Genomic DNA, 20772 nt, shown 5'->3' with positions numbered 1-20772 from the left:
TAGACAAGGAAAGCTAACGTTTCTCCCAATGACAATATGTCAGATTCGCAGTGAGATGTGAGCTGGTGAAATGAAAATAAAACACAGAATCATCTAGGTACACTTTTTAATGTGCTCGATAAACGGGGGCGATGGAAATCCGTCACGTTTGTCTCGACTGGCTGCTGGTGCGGAAAACGTCCCGATGTGCTTGCGTCGCGTTTAGGCTTTGAGCACGCAGAGACCGATTTCACTCCCTTCACTGCTTACAAAATGAGCTCAGAGGCGTGGGGCAAACGCGGGGCGACGCGTCAAACCGCGCCCTGCTGATGAAAACACACCGCAGAGACGTGGATGAGGCTCTGTGCTCTTCTGCTTGCTGGGTCCGACCCAACAAGTGTTGTTGAACAAGATGCAGAACGCTCTTTGGCCTTGCTGTTAGTTGAACGTGTTTTGGTGATTACCCTGCACATGGACTGTGCTCTGCTGGTATATAGTTTGTAAAACAATCTCAAAATAAAATAGTCTGTAGTGCTACATTTAATAAACTTTATGCTAAAGCGTTGGGATATAAATGCTTTTTTTCTAAAAATGAAAAAAGTGAAATAATCGGCTCCATCAACACACAAAACGTTTGTCGGATTTTAAATGAGATCCACTGAGGTTCATTACATAAGCAATAAAAGACAAGCAAAGATGATTGGATGTCACACGAGTGTATTATCTTGAACGATGACATCTGTTTATTTTTGTTTTATTACCATAGGTAAGAATTTTCAAGTTTCTGCAATGCTTGACTTCTGATCACATAGCGCCTCGCAGGTATTTATGCCCGGTGGACATTTTAGCATTTTGTCATCTTACAACCACGAGGTTTTATGATTTATGTCATGCGTGACTTCTCGCACCTGAGCGACGAATCTACGTAGCTCTTCCAGAGTTGCCGCGCAGACAAAAAAAATTACATAGCAATAAATCATTTGGAAGTTTGTGGTCGATAATTCTTAAATCTGCTAGGGGTATTAATACTTTTAATACATGTCTGCTGCTGCAAAAGAAAAATCTAAAATAAACTGATATGCCATAATTTATACACATTGATGGAAAATGTTGAGTACGAAGAGAAACACGAGGGCACAAACTGGTGAGATTGTCTCAGTGAAAAGCCAAATATATCTGGCGTTCTATTGCATAAGAAAAGCCTTTCGAGTTTTTTTTTTTTGTCCCATCTAAAATTTGTTTTAAAATCCTTGAAAGCGACTGCATTTTGTGAGACATCAAAATAATATTCAAAAATGACTTCAAAGTGCATTATCCTAAGCGTCAATTTCAGTGAAAGTGTCAGCGGATGTAAGTTTTCTCCTGCGTAAGAAAGTTTAGAAAAATAAAACGGATCCCCGCAAAATCCAGGCGTAACAATACAAAAACTAAAAGATTTTTTTTTTTCTTGGACATTTTGCTCACACTCACTGAATCCAAAAGTGCTAAAAACAAAAATCTGTACCTTTTTTTTTTCTTCTTTTTTTTTTTTTAAAGTAACATCTTCTGAAAGTCAAATTGTTGATTGTCAAAACATTGATTTTTTTGAACCTGAGACCTCTTCATTAAGCGTCAGAAAAATGTTTGACATCGTGGGAGTCGCGGTGACCCTTCCTCTGTAATGCTAGCACACGTGTACGTGAAACGCTAAAGGGGAAAACAAGGTAATACGTACTGATTTGTTCGTGTGTGTGTGTAATTGTGCGTGTGAAGGGGGTTGTGTGTGGGTGGAGATCTGCTGATGTGTTCACGTGCGGCTGTCGTCCCCTCACTGCATGTAAATGTAGGGACTGGACTTGTGGTGGCCAGTGGTCATCACACATGGCATAACGTTCCTCGAGCCGCCCATCATGGACTGGTTCACGTCATGGCCATTCTCAGACCAGGGCGGGGAGTCCATCGGCTCCCGTTTGATCGAGTGGATCAAGCCGTGACCTTTGAACTCGTAGGCGCCGTGCTTGTTGTAGTCCAGGTGCATGTACGCCTTTTGAGGGTAGATGTTTGGCTCCATGAGGCTGACCGGCTGGTTGCCGCATAGAGAGTCCGAGTGAGAGAGTCTCTGGGGGCTGAACTGGTTGGAGTCGCCGTTACTGACCAAGTCTTTGTCGCACTTCAACAGACGAGCGCCGCTGTTGACCGCGTAGCCGGGGTAGGCGGCGTTGTTGTACGTGGGGCTGATTCCTGCTTTCCCTCGTTGGCACGGGGAGTACTGCAGGTCGTAGTAGTCCGTTTCCGATTTAAGCTGCAGACCAGTGCTTGGGTCGTACGCCCCGTTCCCGTAGTGACGGTCGATGGTGGCCTGGTTGCGGCAGGCCCAGGTTTGACCGTACATCTCGCATCCGTTCTCCGAGTCGGAGTCGTGCTCTATCTTGATGGGCGGCATCTCGGACATCATGTGGCCTTCGTAGCACTCCCCAAAGTCGTTTTCGCTCTTCACCAGGTCTACGCAGTAGGCGTCCGCGTCCGACGACCCGTACAGCTTCGACACGTACACGTCCGCGCCCCTGCCGCCGTGGCAGCTCGGCGAGAGGCGGTAGGGCTTCCCGTACTGGCCAGTCCTGTTCAAGCGGTTGGATGGGATGTAGCTGACTCCCTGGGCGGCTCTGACAGGCCCCGCCCGCTGCCGCATGGGCCACCCTCCGCCCAGGCCCGCGGCCGCGCCTTTGTGGTCAGCCACGGAGGACTTGCAGAAGTTGAGGGGTTCCTCCTGGCCGTAGAAGCTGTCGGAGCTGCACTTGAGGTTGTCTTTGCAAAGAGGGGACCAGAGGGCGTGGTGACTTCGCTGTGTAGTGCCCGGATGGGGACAAGTGAATAGAAGAGGGTCTGTCATGTCACCCATTCCTCCACCGATGGAATGCCTCCTTAGGTGCTCCCCGCTCTCTCTACGGAGAACAAAACAGAGGCAACATTTATTCACATATAAATTCAGTATGAATTTTTGTCCTTTCTTTCTTGAAGGAGTAATTAACAACATCCAATTAGCAAACTGATGTAGTACCGGCTGTCACAGTACGGATATGCTCTCAGGAGCATATTGCGGGGAAAAAAACCCAACATACAATTACTTGTGACCCCAGTTTCATCTTTCACTGAACTGCAAAGTCAGAGGAAGAGGAAAGAGGTTTTACGTCATGCTAAAAATGACTCGGCACATTTCACACACGCACGACAGGGAGGAACCTGCTGGGCCTTCAGGGCGAGAATTGTAACATTGTTAGTTTTATTGATCCAAGAAGGCTTTTGAATTTTAATGGAAATGGTGTTCACCAAGCTACAGGGTGGAGATTTTTCTGGTAGATTAAAAATGATGTATTTCCCTTAACTGGTGGAAACAAACTTGCCTTCACTCGTCGCGCGTGACGGAACGAAGGGCGTTGCACATTTTGAGATTGTTCTACGATGACTTTCATCTGCTTTGAGATTTTTTTTTCCCTGCAAGAGTTTTGAAGGAAGCGAAGTATTTTATCAATGTGCAGATATTTTCGTTAGACGTCTAACAGTAAAGATGTTTTACTACTTTATCCCCAAGAGCACAGTTGCGTTACCATCTGTGTTTAGCATTGTAAAAATGGAACCAAACACGTTAATAAAAACAGCCATTGATGTCAAAGATGTGGTCAACAGCTGGTTGAGTTTGGTGAAATGTAATTGACTTTCATCATCTCTGTTGGACAAACGGGCTACAAAGTTTTCAATTGAGTTTTCTGGGCCAAATAAAATTTTAAAAAAGCAACACAAAACATACCTGATTGAAGGCTTTTTGTGAGAGATACGTTTTGTTGTTCCATTTTTGGCTATTAAAGAACAAAGCACATATTATGCACACAGCTTGACAATCCTTTTAATGAACAACAGCCAGAGCTCACTTTCAAAAACCTCAATTTCAAATAACTCAGTGGAGTCGACAGATTGTTTGGCAAGTGTTGCTTCAAAAATATTGCCTCTCTACTCGTGTGGCTACGTTGGGATTGCCCTATTTTCTTCCTTTCTACTTAGAGATGAGTCAAAAAATAAATATCTCGGCTTGATTCACTGTGGTGGTCATGAGAATAATTCCATATGTGACTCATGCTTTCTGGGATGTGTCCCGTCCCAGGAAGTAACAACAGCGTTTACACGCACGACCCGAAGATCTCTAGGTTTGTTGGCAGCGCACAGCAAACACTCACAGTGGGAGTGGCGTTTCCAGCACAGGTCGCCAGTCTGTCAACATCTGCGTTTCCATTCACCGTGTAATGGCGCAAATTCGAATTGCAAAAATAAATTCGCTCAAAGGAAATGCAGCAATTTTTGTTTTTTTAAATCGTCTTTCGGTAAAAAGTTTTTGGGGCCAGCATGAGGTGGCATTTTGACCGTATCAAAATGTGATCAACAACCAGATTTTGCTCCTGGTGGAAATGACAAAGAAGGCGACAGGAAGTGGTAGGAGGATGATGGCACTGCGTGTTTTTAAATGAATTATCTCGTGAACAAAACTTCCTCACCTGTGATTTTAACAGCATTTTTTATGTATTTCGAAAATGTGGGTTTTTTTTTTCCGACATTAGCAGGCGACTGCTGGAGCGGATAGCCCAACTAATTAACTGCTGTTAGCTAATATCAGATCGTCAGACAGAGTGACTAAAAAAGGTGTAATACTTTGCGATGTATTCCTAAATTTACTGAGTGTTTCACTTTTTTTTCCTCTAGTTTTTGTCTGAGAATCAAAATAATAAATAAATGTGGACAATATTCCAACTGTAATAATCAGTGGGCTATATCACGTAAAAAACATTTGTTGCTTTCTGTTTTTAACCCCTTAACTGGCGGTATCCCATCCATGGGACAAATCTAGTTTGTTTCAATATGCTGCCTTTTTCGCCGTCAGTTAAGGAGTTGATGAATTAAATTAGATGATTTGTTTTATATTACTATAAAGCGGCTTTGGTTTAACTTCATTTTAACCTGTAACAACACGATAATCTCAAACAGATGCACGCCTATCCAACAGTGCCAAACGCGTTGTCGAAGATCTTAAAACAGGATTTCATTTCTTTCAGTAAGTGATCCATGAAGACACATGGACAGTGCCACATTGCGAAGCCGTTCCCACATGTTTGTTGATGTGCCGTTTGAGTTTCTTTTTTCTTTTCTTTCTTTTTTTTAAATTCTCCCCCCTCCTCCCCTCCCCCATAAATCACAAACACTTGCGTGAAATGTTTGTGGTTCAGAGCACCGTTTCATGTGTTACATTCAACCAGAGATGTAAAATTCTGCAAATATGTTGCTGTTTTTGTGATGTACTTATAAAAACAGATCTAATTCTGGCAGCCTCTGTAATTTACGGTGCCTCCCTGCAGGGAGTTTGGTTGGAGACCTCACACTGGAAGAGACTAATCTAAGCCATATACTGTTTTTTTTATGCCTTTGTTAAGTCATGAATCACTTAAGTGGTACCTATTTGGCTTCACAAAATAAAGTAAGTACCTTGGAGAAGAAAACTCATAGGTCTCAACTAGAGTTAGCCAAAAGCAGCGTGGGAAACTCCATGTTGAACATGGACGAAAGTTCTTTGGTCTGATGAAAGAGCAAAACTGAGTGTTCTGGCCATCAAACACACCATCTTCTCTGTGGGGTATGGTGGTGGCACCGTCGACTTGTGGGGATACTTTTTTTTTAAGAGGTATGGATTAAAGTTGCAGGAAAGATGCAAACCTTAAATCAAACCACATTCACGTGTTTTAGGCTTAAAATTAAAGCGAATATCTGCTTTTTGTGAAGTTTGTGCTTTTCGTATTTTGCAAGTATATCGATTTTTTGCTTTCTAGTTGTACAAATGCACACTTCAAATGACTTGCAGCTGTAATTTTAGTTCAATTTGTACCTGAATTTGCCACTGCTTAAACACTTTGACAGCAATTTGAATCAGGACCAGGTACATTTGCTTTTTCAACCGTTTAAAAGTTTCAGATCCTTCTAATCATTCAAAGTGAACGGTCCTGTAGTGTCATTTTCTCTTACCCATGCTCCATCGGAGAGACAATCCCCCCACCTTTGTTCTTTCCACGCATTAAAATATTTTTCACTTTCATCTCGGTGATGGAGGGCAGTAAGAGGGGCACGGCGATGCAGAACAGACCCAGCTGGGCAGGGACCAGCGTCCCAGAGGGCGACTTCTTCTTCTGCCCGTGGAGGAACTTTAACCGACCCTGAAACTGCATCGTCTGAAATGAAACAGAAACAAATGATAACCGACTCAAATTACATATATGTTCACGTATTTATGCGAATTTCATACGTAGTTCAATGTTAGCTCTTGATAAGTTTTTGTTTTTTTGATTTTCGGTACACTACGTGGCACGATCTAAATTCAATCTTGCGTCAAATGACTCAGCGACAAAGTGCTGGTATTTTTATGCTCTAATCTTGATGAGAGCTTCTGCAGGCTGCAAGAGTGGGCACAATTCACTTTATCTTTTATCAGCCTACGCTAAACCACGTCATCATTCAAAATGACAAAAGTATCATTCTACTGCATTATTTTCCAAAGAACACAGTGGAAGACTCAACAATTGCATTCAACAGCTCTGTAAATTTAGCTAATTCACCATCTTCATTTAGCTTGTTAGCAACAAATACTTGTCACTTTAATTTTGTTTTGCAACACAACTGAAAAATATTATTATATTACAATTGTTTGTGTCATGTTTGTAACTTTTTTGAGCAGGGACTATGTTATCAACATTTAGTAAAGTTCAGTAGAGTAGGAGGCAGAAGACGGCCATGTGGAGCTTCTGGTTTGGCAGAACATGGCAACCACACAAGACATTGTAGATGTCATTTTGCTAACTCCAACAGGATTGTTCAAACTTGTACTCTTTTTATTCCCCTACCCTTGACCGCGATTATTTCCCTCTTATTATTGAGGCCGTCATTATTTTGACGGCCTCAAAACCGTCACAAGAAGTGATGTAAAGTGTGGCCTAAACCCGATTAATGCTAGAGAAATAACCGTAAAAGTTGAAATTGTGCAATAAAATTGGTCGTACGAAGGCATTAATTTCAATTTCAGATTAACTTGTGTCTTCTATTTTTGGTCCACGTGGAGTTTGCTTTGGCCGGTTCAGAGCACTCACCAAAAATCCAGACGTGCTGTCCAGGAGACAGCGGACTCTGGCTATGAAACATCTGTTGAGAAAGCACGAGAGCTCTGGGGGAATTTCCCCTGCTTCCGGAGAGTTGAACATGCTGCTCACGACAAAGTCTTCACCTGTAATACGATGGTGAGAGAATGTGGATATGAGAAGCAATTTATGTGGGGAAAAACAAACAAACAAACAAACTTGTGAGCAGTACGCACTTGTTCCCGCCGCTAACTGGCTATCTGGCTCCCCAGACATCGCCTGATGTTGTGGGGGACACATGGCCCAGTGGAGCTGGCGTCTGAACTCCTGGCGGTCGTCTATGTGGATGTAGTCGAAGACGTTTTGGTGCATCACGTCAGTCTGCGGGGACAGGTTTCGGTCAGACAGAGGGTTTCACTAACACGTGTGCCTAGCTTTAGAGAAAGTAAGTCTACTCTAGTCATTTCATCTCAGAAAAGCTTTAGCATTGTGTTATAAAGAAAGAAACACTTTCTATTGGCGATCTGTAACCTCTTTAAGATCCAGCATAAACCCCCCCCAAAAAACCTATTATGGATTGCTTTGTCTAGTTGCCCCATTTCAAGATGGTGCGCCCAGACCCTGTTAGCTTTAAGCTCATTTAGCACGTTAGCAGAACAAAAAGGGCGTGGTTTAAAGCACACGGCATTCATCCAATCAGAGGGATTCCCAGAAATCCGACTAAGCTCTGAGTGACGAACCTCTTGGTGGATGCTTAAATGCATTTAGTGTTTCAATCAGAAGACAAACCTGTAAGTTTTCCTCATCCTGTTATCATCCGCTTCAGATTTTGCCAGTCGATATATATTTCTTAGGTCAAGTGGAAGATGACAGATCATCTGGTGGCTTTGTTCTGCTAACACTGAACTTTCTACAACATTGTCACGCTCGTTCTGCAGTGACGTTCACAGCAATTATGGGTTTGTTATAAACTGCCAAGATGGATCAGGGTTTGATATTGATTGGCGGATTTTAACCTCCCAGTCTTTCAGCTGATTGCGAGACATGCAGAACACGCCTTGATCACAAGTACATAAATGGTCTGAACTGTGAATTTGAAAAGGGTTGAAATGTGACGGCTGAACAGAAACAAACGCTCTTGTGTGGTCTTCTGTGGTAGGTATTTATAATTTGTGGTCCAAATAAGGATGTGAGATAATTGATTGGACCATACAGGTTTGCTTGCATCCAATGAAGGAGACGTTATGGTTCAGTAATGATAGAACTGTGTCAGTGTACACAGTGCATCTCAGTTTGTTGTTTAAGGAACTGTAGGCTACGTTCACTCATGAGGTGTTGATGCTAAGTTAAAACTTTTTTTTTGAGTGGTCGTTCATGCTACTAATTAAACTTCTGTGTGACAGTTTATGACCTCAAAACAAAATGCAAGGGTTGGTGTCACAAAGCAGCGGACTGTTTACTGAAGTAATGATGGACCTCGCTGTCTATGGATTCGTTTTAAAGTTATTCAGAGCCGACAGTATTGTCATAAGAAGGAAGCTAATAAAAAGAAATTACAACTAATAGCAATGGCCTTTAGTGGAGCATTGACTACAACTTCTGTAGGGAAGTCTGTTTGGATGCACAGTCGGAGCGAAGAGTGGCGGGACTGTGATGTGATGCGCTTCAGTGACACAGACGTCTTTCATAAGTTCATGATCGCAATTTTCAGCCGTTGTTTACATTCAGATTCATCACATCTGGCTTTGGCAGAATTATGATGCATGCCTCACATCAGCGACATAAACGCCGGACGAAACGCGACATGACCATTCATTCTGCAGACGCCTTGGAAACTATCGGATGCATATCGGAAGTAGTACCATATGTGGAAGAGGCAGAGATCAGATTTTGTTTTTGCAGGGCGCTGAAAAGATTGGAATTGGACCGTTCAGACTGTGGTGAAAAAAGTTGTATATGGATCCCAACCATTAATCCTTTCATTTTCTGTACACCCTTGGCCCTAGTGGGGTCAGCAGGGGTGCCTCTCTCAAGCGATTGTTTCGGGCGAGAGGCGGGACTGACAGCCTGTCCAGAGAACCCTGGACAGGCTGTCAGTCTGTTGCAGTATATGGATCCCAAATGGGCATTAAAAAGTGGATTTTTAATGAACATTTTAATAAAATATTTAGCTGCTTTGTGAACGTAGCCAAAGTCATAGAGCTACAGTCCAACAAAGGGTGTGTTAGCATCGGGACGGGAACATGTAGGTGGAAGAAGGTGGTCAGGGTGGATAAATCATCTGGGTATCCAGGTGCGACACCAGCGCCGTAATGAGGGAAAAAGGCAAGTGGCAAAGGTAGTGAGATACTTTGGACAGTACGATGCTGGAAAACCTTCGGTGCTGCTATTCACGTTAATGTCACCCTGCTCCATATACCTAAGCACTTTTGCAGACCATGTAAGGTATAATGTGATGACTGTGGGCTCTTTGAGCAGCATAATGACTTCTACCACAAAGGAGAAGTGGTTGAGGAATTGTTTGAGGAGCACAAGAATGATGGCCCCATGTTTTCCCAGATCTTAAGACAGTCTACGATCTGTGGGATGAGTGAGTCCAACACCTGGAAGCCGCACCTCACAACACGCAGAACGTAAAAGGTGTGCTGCTCCAATCTTGGTGCCACACACCACAGCAAAACCTTAGACGGCTGATGGAGTCCATGCCTCAACATGTCTGCGGAACCAACATGCTAATAGGCAGATCGTCATAATGTTATGCCAGATCAATATGCATCCCTTTAAACACACACAGAGTCACACACACACACACACAAGTCAGGAGGATTTAGTCAGTGCAGCAAACAGCCGAAGGGCAGCTGCACGAGCAGAGAGGGCAGCTGTGTTTGTCAAACATAGCGTGACACCGGCTCCCGAGCAGCGGTCCGACTAAGCCAGCCCTCCCCATCCCCGTCCGCTCTCACACACACGCACACACCCCCACAGCCCGAGCCGGGACTCCATCCCGCTTTCATCAGGCCTCTCCCCTCTCTCTTTTCCAGCAATAACTTTTGCTTTCTGTCATTCCCTGACAGATTCCTCGCAGTAACGTTCAACCTTCTCCTCTTCCCTTCTCTCCCTCGACCCCCGCCCTCTCTCAAGAATTTCCATGCCGGTGGCACGCGAGGGTTTTTGATCGCCTGCCTCTGAAAACACAATCTGTTCCCACCGTCTTCGTAAAGCACTTGGCCCCGCGGACTGCGGTTCCCTACTGGCGTTCGGGCGCACAGACGGATCGACTGACTATTGTTTTTGTGTCTCGTAAAGAAACATGCAGAGAGGGAAAGAGTGGGGGAAAAAAAGAAGAAGGGGAGAGTAAGTGATGTTTTAACTGACCTTCAAAGGCTAAATGCTCCAGCGACAAATTGGATCAAAGACCAGTGAATGTTTTCTGCCTCTCTCTGGGGCTTTTGTTGTGGTGCCACTCAGTGGAGCCTTCTCTTTTCTTTGTTTTTTCTGTGGTATATTAATAAATGTCCTCTCACTACAGTTATGGGCCCAAACTGGTCCAATGTGTTTGTTTGAGGCCTTGTCAAGGAAAGTATGTGCATATATGTGTGTGTGTGTTTGGGGGGGTTGGGAGTGTCTCATTTTCAAGTCCTAAATGTGGGGAAATAGAACCTTTTGATCAACAACAAATACTCATGAATGTGGTTTGCGTGCCGCGATGTTACGACTCTCCGTTATGTCCTTGCGTGTCAATACCTTGTCTCTTTCTCTTCAGCACGCATTTTTGCATTTCTCTAATGAAAAATACCCATGTGGAACGGCTACATCGGGCGGGTGAACTGTCACACCACCGCGACCGCAGCGCCAAAACAAAGAGCCATATGTACGTGGCGGGAGTTTTGCGGGAATTTAACAATTTTAATGTTAAATTCCCAATCCATCTGCATGGCAGGTGGCAGTATGTCCTGTCAGCCGTCACGGTTTGTAAAGGTTTAAAGCAGAAATCTTTGGAAATTATCTAATTGTTTGATCTAAAACGAGACCAGCAGCAATTCCTCCTGCTACTAACGTATAATAATACGACATGGGATGTTACAGTCTGTAATGTTAGCTGTAGCATTTGACATCATTTACATTTAACACATAGACTTAAGCAAAATGTAAATTAAACACCCGCAAAACTTAAAAGTGTGTTTTGAGAGACATAATATGTTTTCATTCAGCTTTTAATGGAGTAACGAAATAAATGAATAAATATGAATAATCGGTTGGACGAACGCCGAACTCCTGTGTGAAAACTGGTACAACTCTGAAGATTTGATATTTTAATTCTCTCCAAACTACAATATCGTCACCTCAATAAATTAATGGCATAAATGGTTTTTTTTTGTTGTTTTTTTGTTGTTGTTTTTTTGCCAAAAGTTGATTTATGTACAAATATCACTTTTGGCAAAAAACAAACAAACAAAAAAAAACCTTATTCCATTATTTTAAGAAGGTCTCAATATTCAATAATATCACTTTAGTTTTGCCACACAAGCTGCGTCTGGCAGTGAAATCCGAATTCAAGAACTACAGAATAGTTAAAATGATTCTCGGAATTTGATTTTGTCCTGAAATGGGTGTGAAAACAATGCAGCGTTGTCCTTCATGGGAGCACTTTACATTTAGCGCTACTGTTCGGACCGCTTTACGCCTCCGCAAGATGGAAAATTTGGATAACCAAATATCATAATTCAACAACCAAATGATAAAACTGTTGATAAGAACCTGTGAGCAAAGATATTCAGAGTATCCAGTCAGAATCCAGGGTTTGACTTAGTTTCACTTCGTTTCTGACCCGTTAGTCCTTGTATAACTACATGAATGATTCTGAATGATACTTTTTCACAATTTAACTCCGAGTAGAAATACTAAATTATTATTGGCACAAGGAATCATGCCAAATAATAAAACGAGACTTCCTAAATTTAGTATCAGTTTTTTTTACACTGTACTCTCAAAGGTTGTGGTTCCATAATGAACCCTGCACAAATTCACACAGACACGTAGATAAAGTGTCTCGGACTGCAGTGGTTTACATGTCGACTGCCTGCGGACAAAAGAGAGATTTCAACACCGAAAAGCGATTTATTTATCGTTTTAGAGGATGGTGGTGTTAGCATGTCGGAATAGGATAGCTAGTGTTGATATCATTTAAATTGGATGACGGGGTGCTGGCACCAGGAAGGGAGAATGTTAAATTGTCGGGAGATTCACGTGGAGACATCCAAAGAGTGTGTGTTAGGGTGGAAGAAAGGCCTTCTGGCACATACTGACGGTGAAAACACACCAGAATATTTCTACATGGTTGATTTTCATTTGTTTGATCAAAAATTGTGTTCAGTCTGTGTTTTTTTTTTATTCGAAAACTCTCTGTTACCTCAATGTTTTTTTTTGTCCCATATTCCCATAAAACACATAATCCCAAGCCAAAGGTAGTTCTTTCCATTATTAGCATTGAGCACTTGATGCACTTAATCCTTTCCCACACACCTGGCAGCTTCGTTGTTTTGAATATGGATTCGTCTCATCTCAATTTCCACAACCTACGTGTGACGAAAACCTCGGCCACTGTTGTGAATGTGAACATCTACTCTAATTTGAAGCATATGACTTGTGCATTAAGTGTATTTAAATACGAAGACTTTCAACTCACCTGATGGAAACCCAGGTAGTCCACAATGGTTGAGGAAGCATAAAAAACCATGCCGTCACTGCTCACCACCAAGGCAAAGCCTGTTAGAGACTACACACACACACAGAAATTGTAATTCATACAGTAAATAAACATAAGAGCAATAAGTACATTTATTTCTCTCAGCTTGACATACTGAGCATAAAAGGCTGAACTAAACAACAACTAAAGTACAAAAGTGTTTCTTTGAAGCAAGATGCTAAATGTAGCACAAATTCACTTGACAAACCTTTTCTTTTCATGAATGTATGAAAGTCTTCATAAGAGTCAGTAAAAATGGAACAAATGTACGGAGTCCCAGATGTGCCAAAACATAATAAATGACAAATAATTAGTCATGCTGGCCATAATGGAAAAGAAATCTGCAATCGTCTAGATACGTCAATAATAATAATAACAGTAAAAATCCTTTCTAGTTCTTAGAATAAAAGGACAATGTTCATTTTACTCAACCATATACTATAAAGAATAAAATCAGAGAAATTAATCATTTTAAGTGGTTTCTTAAGTTTTTATATATAATGTCCTATTTTACATGACTTTTGGCACTGTAGGACATCCATACCATACAATGACAGCAATAGTGGAAATTAAACACAGAAGGTCAGGTTGAAGAGTAGGCTAAAGAAACCCATGTTGTTTCTTCAGTAGTTTTTCTTCGGGAAAAATAAAGTCGCTTCTATTGACATCTAGACGTACAGTACCAGTGAAGTGATTATCCATGTGGCTGAAACAGACACAAAACCTTTCACCTTAAAACCCAAGTGATCATTTTTGGTCTTTTGAAACAAATAAATAAATGCGAGCAAGTCTCCGAAAGGAAAGCACATTTCCTTTCTGTTGCTGTTGAAAAGTTCATATTGGTTTGGTTTGTTTGAGCAGCCAGATGAAACGCTGATCAAATAGGAACGCCGCATATAAACAACGTGGCGGCTTCAGTCAAATGTGCCTAGACGGGCGGATGGAGAGGGAAGCAAAAGGTACGAGGAAAAACCCAAACAGAAGAGGGGGTTGGATGGGGAAAACAAAGACGTTACAGGAAGGATATGTGGAAGTTGTCTTCTCATCTGTGCAGCTTGGATTGCGTGACAACAGCAGGACTGGCTGACTTGCGTGACTGCTGCTGCCAGAGTCTGTCACCTCTGTTTTACAGCGAGAATATGCAGGACTTTTTGGATCTATGTGTGTGTGCTTGTGTGTGTGTGTGTGTGTTTTGGGAGGGAAGGGGGAGGTATTTTACATGAAGTACATCCTCATGGTCACTAAATTCACACTCACTCCCACAGTTTCCTCCCCCTTTCACAAACACCTTGCAGTGATCTGATAACCATCCACAGGGGACGCCATTCCACTGCACACACTCCGTCACAACTCGGCCTGTAAACTCGCTGAACTGATCGCTCTCCTTTCACGCCATGGAGCTCATGATGCACTGAGAGGCGAACTGTGAAAGCCGTAACCTAGAAAAATGTCCGGACTACGGCATCGCAATTAAAGAAGATCGTCTTTGATTGCGGGATGAGCGCGACGAGAGAGAGGAGCCAGGAGGGAGGGGGGATGGGAGGATGGGAGATAGGTGCTCGGTCGCGTTGATGCAGACGATGTTTGACAAGTTCAACTGCTGGCACATGTCCCCCCGCTGACCCCAAACACACACACACACACACACGCCGAGGCACCGACTGCTCTGGCAGCCGCTCAAAACACACGACTGCGAACATTTTTGGAAGACCGAATAAATACTGAATGCAGCTTAACATATTTAAGATTCCTAATTTCAAGGGATTTGGAGCGCTCATAATATCATCCAGAAACAGAACGTCAGACTCGGGTTTAATAAGTGTGCATGAAAACAGTGACTTTCATCGTTTCATCGCGGCGGAAATGTAAACATTTCTGGCGTCTGGGGAATCAAAAACGTATCTCCGCAGGTGAAAACGCTCCGATATTTCAGTCAGAAAAACCTTTTAAATGACTGAAACGACGAGTCTTTCTGCCGACGCTCATCTCCGTGATTGTTCATTCAAACAATAGTCGTGAGCCATGTGCTGTGTATATAGAGGAAAGCCATGTTGTTTTCATGAAGTCCTACAGGGGCCAAAAAGAGGTCAGCTTTTTTTCATGTCGGTCGCACGCAAGTTTATGTACTCAGTGGTGCACATTTTTCCCCATGTGTCCACCAACTCACTGAAATCCTGCAATAAATGCAGCAATAAAACCCTGAAGGACTCTGGCAGTTTTATTTTTCTGGAACAAACAGGATCTTTTAACCTGAAAGGGCGTATTTAAGGCAATAAAAGCTAATATTTTTTCTACTGATTACTTCAATTAGCTTTACAAAAAGGCAGCGACTGGCAAATTTATCACAGATCAGCGCAGCGCAGGCGTCGTTCACGTGTTTGAGCACAATACGTGGAGATTCGCTGGTTTGAGGGACACGGAATTGCGTTTGCATCTTGTTTTGCATAAAACACAAACGCCAAGAACGACCAAATATGTTCCACTTGTCCACAATTATTTGAAAAAACCGCAGAGCTGCAGAAGTAAGAAACCCCCCCCCCAAAAAACTACTGTACTAACTCTGGCAACACTACACAAAGTGCTGTTTTTATATGTTTTTTCTCATCATTTCCCTCAGTTTTCTTGGATTCCGAGGCTTTTAGGTAGTGGAAACACCTGTTGCTGTCCCACGGCACAAAATATCTGCAACTACAAACAGCCCCCAAGAGAAACTAAAACCTCTAACTTCCAACATCTTAAAAGTTGTGGCGCCATGTAGAGAAAAGTGTCCAGTCTCCTACGTCACGTAGCAAACGGCAAACAGGACCTTTTATTGTTTTCTTTCCACAGTGACTTTCTTCTTGCCTGTTTTCCATAAGAGCCAGCTTCGTACTGGTTGTCCTGTCAAGTAGGAACGGGCGACACAGACCGAGAATTTTATCACAATACTTTGTGGTGCTATTGTGCTTAATGATAAAAATAATGATAAAATAACAATGGCATCTTTTGTAAGGTAGCTTTATGGCACAGCATTCGTAGCACTGCAGACATTCCGGTTTGAAATGAACTTCTTCAGGATGTCGTTTGCCTTAAAGAAGCTCGATTTATATCACTGAACCGAACACAGTAACTGCAATTCATCATATTTTCGAATTTGCCAATATTTATTGACACTCTTGTGGAACAAACAGTGGAGAAAGTCAAATAATTTTAGTGTAAATAACAGTCAGTTTAAAAAAAAAAAAATCCATCATAAATAAAAATGAATGAAGACCAGAAGAAATTTTTCGCAATAAATGATAAAAAAAAAAAAAAAGACAACAAACTGTAGAGTTCAGATTGAGCCAAACCCAAGTTGAAATTCGGGCCGGGTCGGGTCGGACTAAAATGATTTGCTTTACGGCCGGGCCGGGCTTCTGTGGCACATTTAGGAAGCCACCAGTACATATAACACAGAGAGAAACAAATGAGAATGAACAATTAAAAAGTTGTGTTAATCTACTTATTATAGTCTAAATAGAGATGTAGTTAGCTTAGCCTGCTGAGGAAATGCAGAAAGTAAGTTGAGTGCAGAAGTTAATCGGACTCCGCTCAAGCAGCAGCGGCCTGGGGATCCTATCAATCACACAAAGAAACGGGAAGAAGCTACGCCGTTTACTTAAACGGCGGACTAAAATCTAAAGTAGGAAAATTATAATAAAAAAAAAGATGTTGGGTTTATTATCAGAGTTAACCAGCTGGGTTGGATCGACACCGTGTCTGTGGGCTAGAACTGGGCCACATCTAAACTCTAACAAAATCTGTCACCTGGATCTCTTCTGCTCCCAAAGTCATCTCAGGCCTCTTGGCTGCTGCCGTTGGTAGGCCGCAGCGTTGCCACACTCTTTCGTGTTTCAAGCGACAGGCAGAGCTCTGCGAGGTGTTTAGAGCTTGGAGTATTGTTTTATAACCCGACCCAGCTTTAAACATCTCCACATGTGTCCGTCTGACCTGCCTGCTGTGTTTCTTGGTCTTCACGACTCTGTTTGTTCGCTAATGTTCTCTAACAAACCTCTGTGGCCTTCCCATCTGGATTTAGACTGAGATTAAATTACACACAGGTGGCCTCTATTTACTAATCAAATGACTTTTAAAGGCAAATTTCAGATTTTTCCACTGCCTGATTTTGCACTATTTTTGTTAGCTTGTCACTTAAAAACAAAAAAAAGATGAAAAAGTGGAAAGGGTTTGAATGCTTTCTCTGATGTACACTCGTACAGAATCCAGTTGCCAGAAACACTGATAAATAAGAAACTTCACCACATTTTTGTTTTTCCGTAGAGTTTTCAAGTTGTGTAATAGATTGCCGATCTAGCCTAAAAGAAGAAGAAGAAAAAAAAGTGTCTGATCTGGTTGTTTGTACTCCACTGCATAAAAACCCGGTACACAGTCATGCCATAAGGCTTCGGTCCAAGCTGAGTCACGCAACAGTAGATGGAACATCATTACGGTCAATCTAGTCTTTTGTTAACCGTTCCAGTGAGGAACCTAACACATTAACAGCATCGGGGGACGGGGCTCTGAATCCCTGCCTGCTGGAAAATGACCAACGTCATAATTTGCAGCCTCACTGAGAACCAGCAGGTCATGGAGAGTGTAATAATGATCTGATGTGTTTGCAGTTCCCATGCAGCGTGCTCCCGATCCGTTTCACCAGCAACAAGCGGTGCAGTGTGTTATCTATCGGCCTGTCCGTGTGCCTTCCCTTATGTCTGTTTGCGTTAAAGTCCTGGTGTGTCCCATTTTGTCGTCAAACGCAGTCTGCTTTGACCGTCAAGAGATCTCTCCTGCTCGCTTTCACACTCCACGGGCACATCAAGACGGGGAGATGCGCTCACGCTGGGCTGCTTGTGCGAGCTCCCACCGCCCTCCATCGGCTCCGACGCAGCCGCGTCGCCCCCGTGTGTCACACAACGCCACGGCTCCACGAGGGAGGTCGCGCCGCAGGGCAACTCACTCAGACAAATCTTCTTACAGGCACGTGCGTGAACTGCAGGACGAGTTCACTGACGGTGCCATCCACAGGGGGGGGGAGAGGGGGGGGGGGAAGAAAGTGCAACGGCGCGACATGACGGAGCATTTTGTCGCCCGAAACGAGCCAAACCGTGGCGCTTGTATGCCGAAAACACTTTATGTTTAACCAATCAGAAGCAGACGTCACTCACACAGGACACACACACACACACACACACGGGTCATATGGTTTCTTACTTCCAGGAGGAGGCTGCTTTCATTGATGGTGGTACCCAGAGGAAGGCTATCTTTCCTGGGTTCAGGGTTGGAGGATGCTGGGGTGGTGACGTGCTTCCTGGAGGGTTTGTCTTGACTCGCTGTAGAAAGAAAACACGTAAATACATCAGCACATGTGACGGAGACCGAAATCAGTTACTTCAAAAGAGACTCAACAATGAGATCATTGCTTTTGTTTTGTTTTTTTCGGTCGGTCGACGTCGGTCACGCAGGAGCAGATGTTTTAAGCCCCACGCTGGCCGGCGCCCAAAAAATTCAAAAAATGACTGACTGACAATGATGTTTCTGTTTACAAAGGCGCTGTTGTGAATGATTAAAGGGAGAGCTAGAGCATTTCTCAGACATGTGGCAGAGTCATTACCCGTATCAGACTCCCTTTTGGACGGCATAAATGCTAGTCACCACACCAGGCCAGTGTGTTGGGTCAGTTTAAAAGCAGGGAAACAGTTTGAGGGTTTGTATAACTTTTCAGGGCTCCTTAAGCACAAAAAAAGCACATCCAACAATCACAGAAAGTTTGGGGCAAACTGGGATGTCAGACTGATGTGTTCGTGCTACACAACCTGCAAAGCTAGCCTCAGATCCTTAGTAGTTGAAGTAAATACTGTATAATTCAGCCTGGAAGTGATCATTAATAGTGGATCCAATCCAGTACAAACAAGACTTTTTAAAATTTGAGCAATTCCAAGAGTGACTTCTTAAATAAATTTAAGACTATTTAGAAAATAAGAGGGGAACATTTGCAGATGTAAATTTACAGAACCAGAACTACAATCTGCTTCTGGCCACTTTTTTCTATAAAATATTACAACACTCTCTCATCATCCTCAACCTCATAGATATTTTCTCTCTCAAAGTAAAGCCTGCACAATAAAGTGCCTTATAAAAGTCTTTATGCTCAATGATTTTCTTCAAATGTTACGTCAAAGATCCATTATCTGAAGTTGGAAAGCCACAAGCCGACCAAAGACTTTGGCGTCCGCCATAACTGACTTGAAACGCGGGGCAAGGCGAGCGTTAATCTGAGAAGCCTGTGGTGGCGCTGCACCAAGAACAACTGAAGTAAATGACATGAAAACCTCTGAAGAAGACACTGATCGCAACACAAAACATAAACACAAATGGAGTGTCGTCAGTTTTTAGCACTTGTAGGATTTCCCGCTTTCTTTGGTAAAAGACGACGAGCTATTTCTCGTGCTAGCGCTAGACACTCACCTTTGTTTTGGTTGTATTTACCCATAATGCCCTGCGCTATAGTTTTGTTTCCTGCTTTGGCCTCCGATCCGCTTAGCATTCACTGTGAACCACGGAAGAGTTTACGTCAACCGAACCGGGACGTAGGTTTATAGGCGGACTAGAGTTCGCTGTTTTGGTTCGCATCGGAGTTCGACTGCGCATTCACACCTCCCAGACTTTCACACAAAGCGGACTTTCTAGAAAATGAATTAGTTATATTAAAGTGGGCTAAACAGGGCTGATGTGTGTTCACCCTTATAACGGCTTGAAAACTGATGGTGACACAGGTGTGTATGAGGTATTTTCAAAGAAGAAAGAGCAACAATGTCAAGTCTCAAAGCTGGTAGAGATACTCTAAAAGCCTTACAGCTTCAAATGCAGCAAAATGTGTTTTTCTTGACTCAACGGGACTTGATACAAAACACATGCCAGACTATGTGAAAGATTTTTTCTTTCCTCTTTCATTTCCTTCCATCTCGCAGTTTTCTGCCGCTTTGTGTCGATCCGTCACACGAATTCCCAATTTGCGGTTGGTAACGTCAAACGACGTGATAACATTCAAGGGGTATGAAAGATTTTTGCGAGGCACCTGCTCTCCAGAGTTTGGTTTACCGAACTGTCACATGCTCTCCCATCACTGCATGTTTAGAGGCATGTTTGCGTGTCTGTCCTGTGGCTGTTCGGCCGGTGGGGCATGTGGCTCCCTCCGACAGATCAGCCCTTTGCTCCATCACTCGTAGCAAGCGCAGATTAGTCACGCAACTCACATCCACACATACCTCCATCTGCATTATGAAAACCATTATGATCACCACGCCAATATGTCCTCTAATGATTCCTCCAACCCCTCCCGACGCCACCGCCACAGCCCCCAACGTACAACCTCATTACAGCTTCAGTTCATCACCCTTGACCTCCTACTGTCCCTGTCTTCATCCCTCCCCCCTTCCAACTCCACTTCGTCGCTCCATCCTCTCCACTCTATCTTTGCTCTGCTTTGCACAAAGGGTGATCAGCCAATTTTGGTGCAAACAGAGATTTGTGCATCCATACGTTTTGTTTGGACTCTTTAAAAAAAAAAAAAAAAGATTTTATTTTCTCCACCACAAGTAATCGTTTCTTCCTTAAGCTGAAACGCAGCTCATGAAACGCACTGAAACAGCCTGAAAGCCGGTGCTTGTGCTAATCGCTTTGTCATCACCTCCACTAAGTGAGAACACATACAAACAAACAGCTGCAGACAGCCGTCCCACAGAAAAATCCTTCTGTTCAATCACCAGAATATCATCCAACCAGTGGAAACCTTTGCGGAGGGGAAACGAGTCTAATGACCGTCTTTATTTCCTCCCCTTTCAACGCCTCGTATATTTTTGTTTTCCCTCTTATGGCGGCTGTTGGAGA

At 43.2% G+C, this 20772-nt stretch overlaps 1 protein-coding gene across 1 annotated transcript in view; it reads right to left on the bottom strand.

The window, feature by feature from the left end:
- Window positions 1-1189: 1189 nt before the first annotated feature.
- Window positions 1190-20772, bottom strand: part of ahrr (aryl-hydrocarbon receptor repressor) — an 85640-nt gene continuing 66057 nt past the window's right edge. Inside the window, exons 4-9 of the mRNA XM_005811479.2 lie at window positions 18097-18215; window positions 12808-12897; window positions 7358-7502; window positions 7134-7267; window positions 6019-6221; window positions 1190-2900 (exon numbers count right to left, since the gene is read on the bottom strand). Coding sequence (XP_005811536.1) covers window positions 1787-2900; window positions 6019-6221; window positions 7134-7267; window positions 7358-7502; window positions 12808-12897; window positions 18097-18215 — 1805 coding nt within the window. The 3' untranslated portion in view covers window positions 1190-1786. The remainder of the gene's footprint in view (window positions 2901-6018; window positions 6222-7133; window positions 7268-7357; window positions 7503-12807; window positions 12898-18096; window positions 18216-20772) is intronic.

Source organism: Xiphophorus maculatus, chromosome 21 (genome assembly GCF_002775205.1).
Source record: "Xiphophorus maculatus strain JP 163 A chromosome 21, X_maculatus-5.0-male, whole genome shotgun sequence".
Classification (NCBI taxonomy): Eukaryota; Metazoa; Chordata; class Actinopteri; order Cyprinodontiformes; family Poeciliidae; genus Xiphophorus; species Xiphophorus maculatus.
Note: the sequence above shows the minus strand (reverse complement) of the source record. Positions and strands in the feature narration are given on the sequence as shown.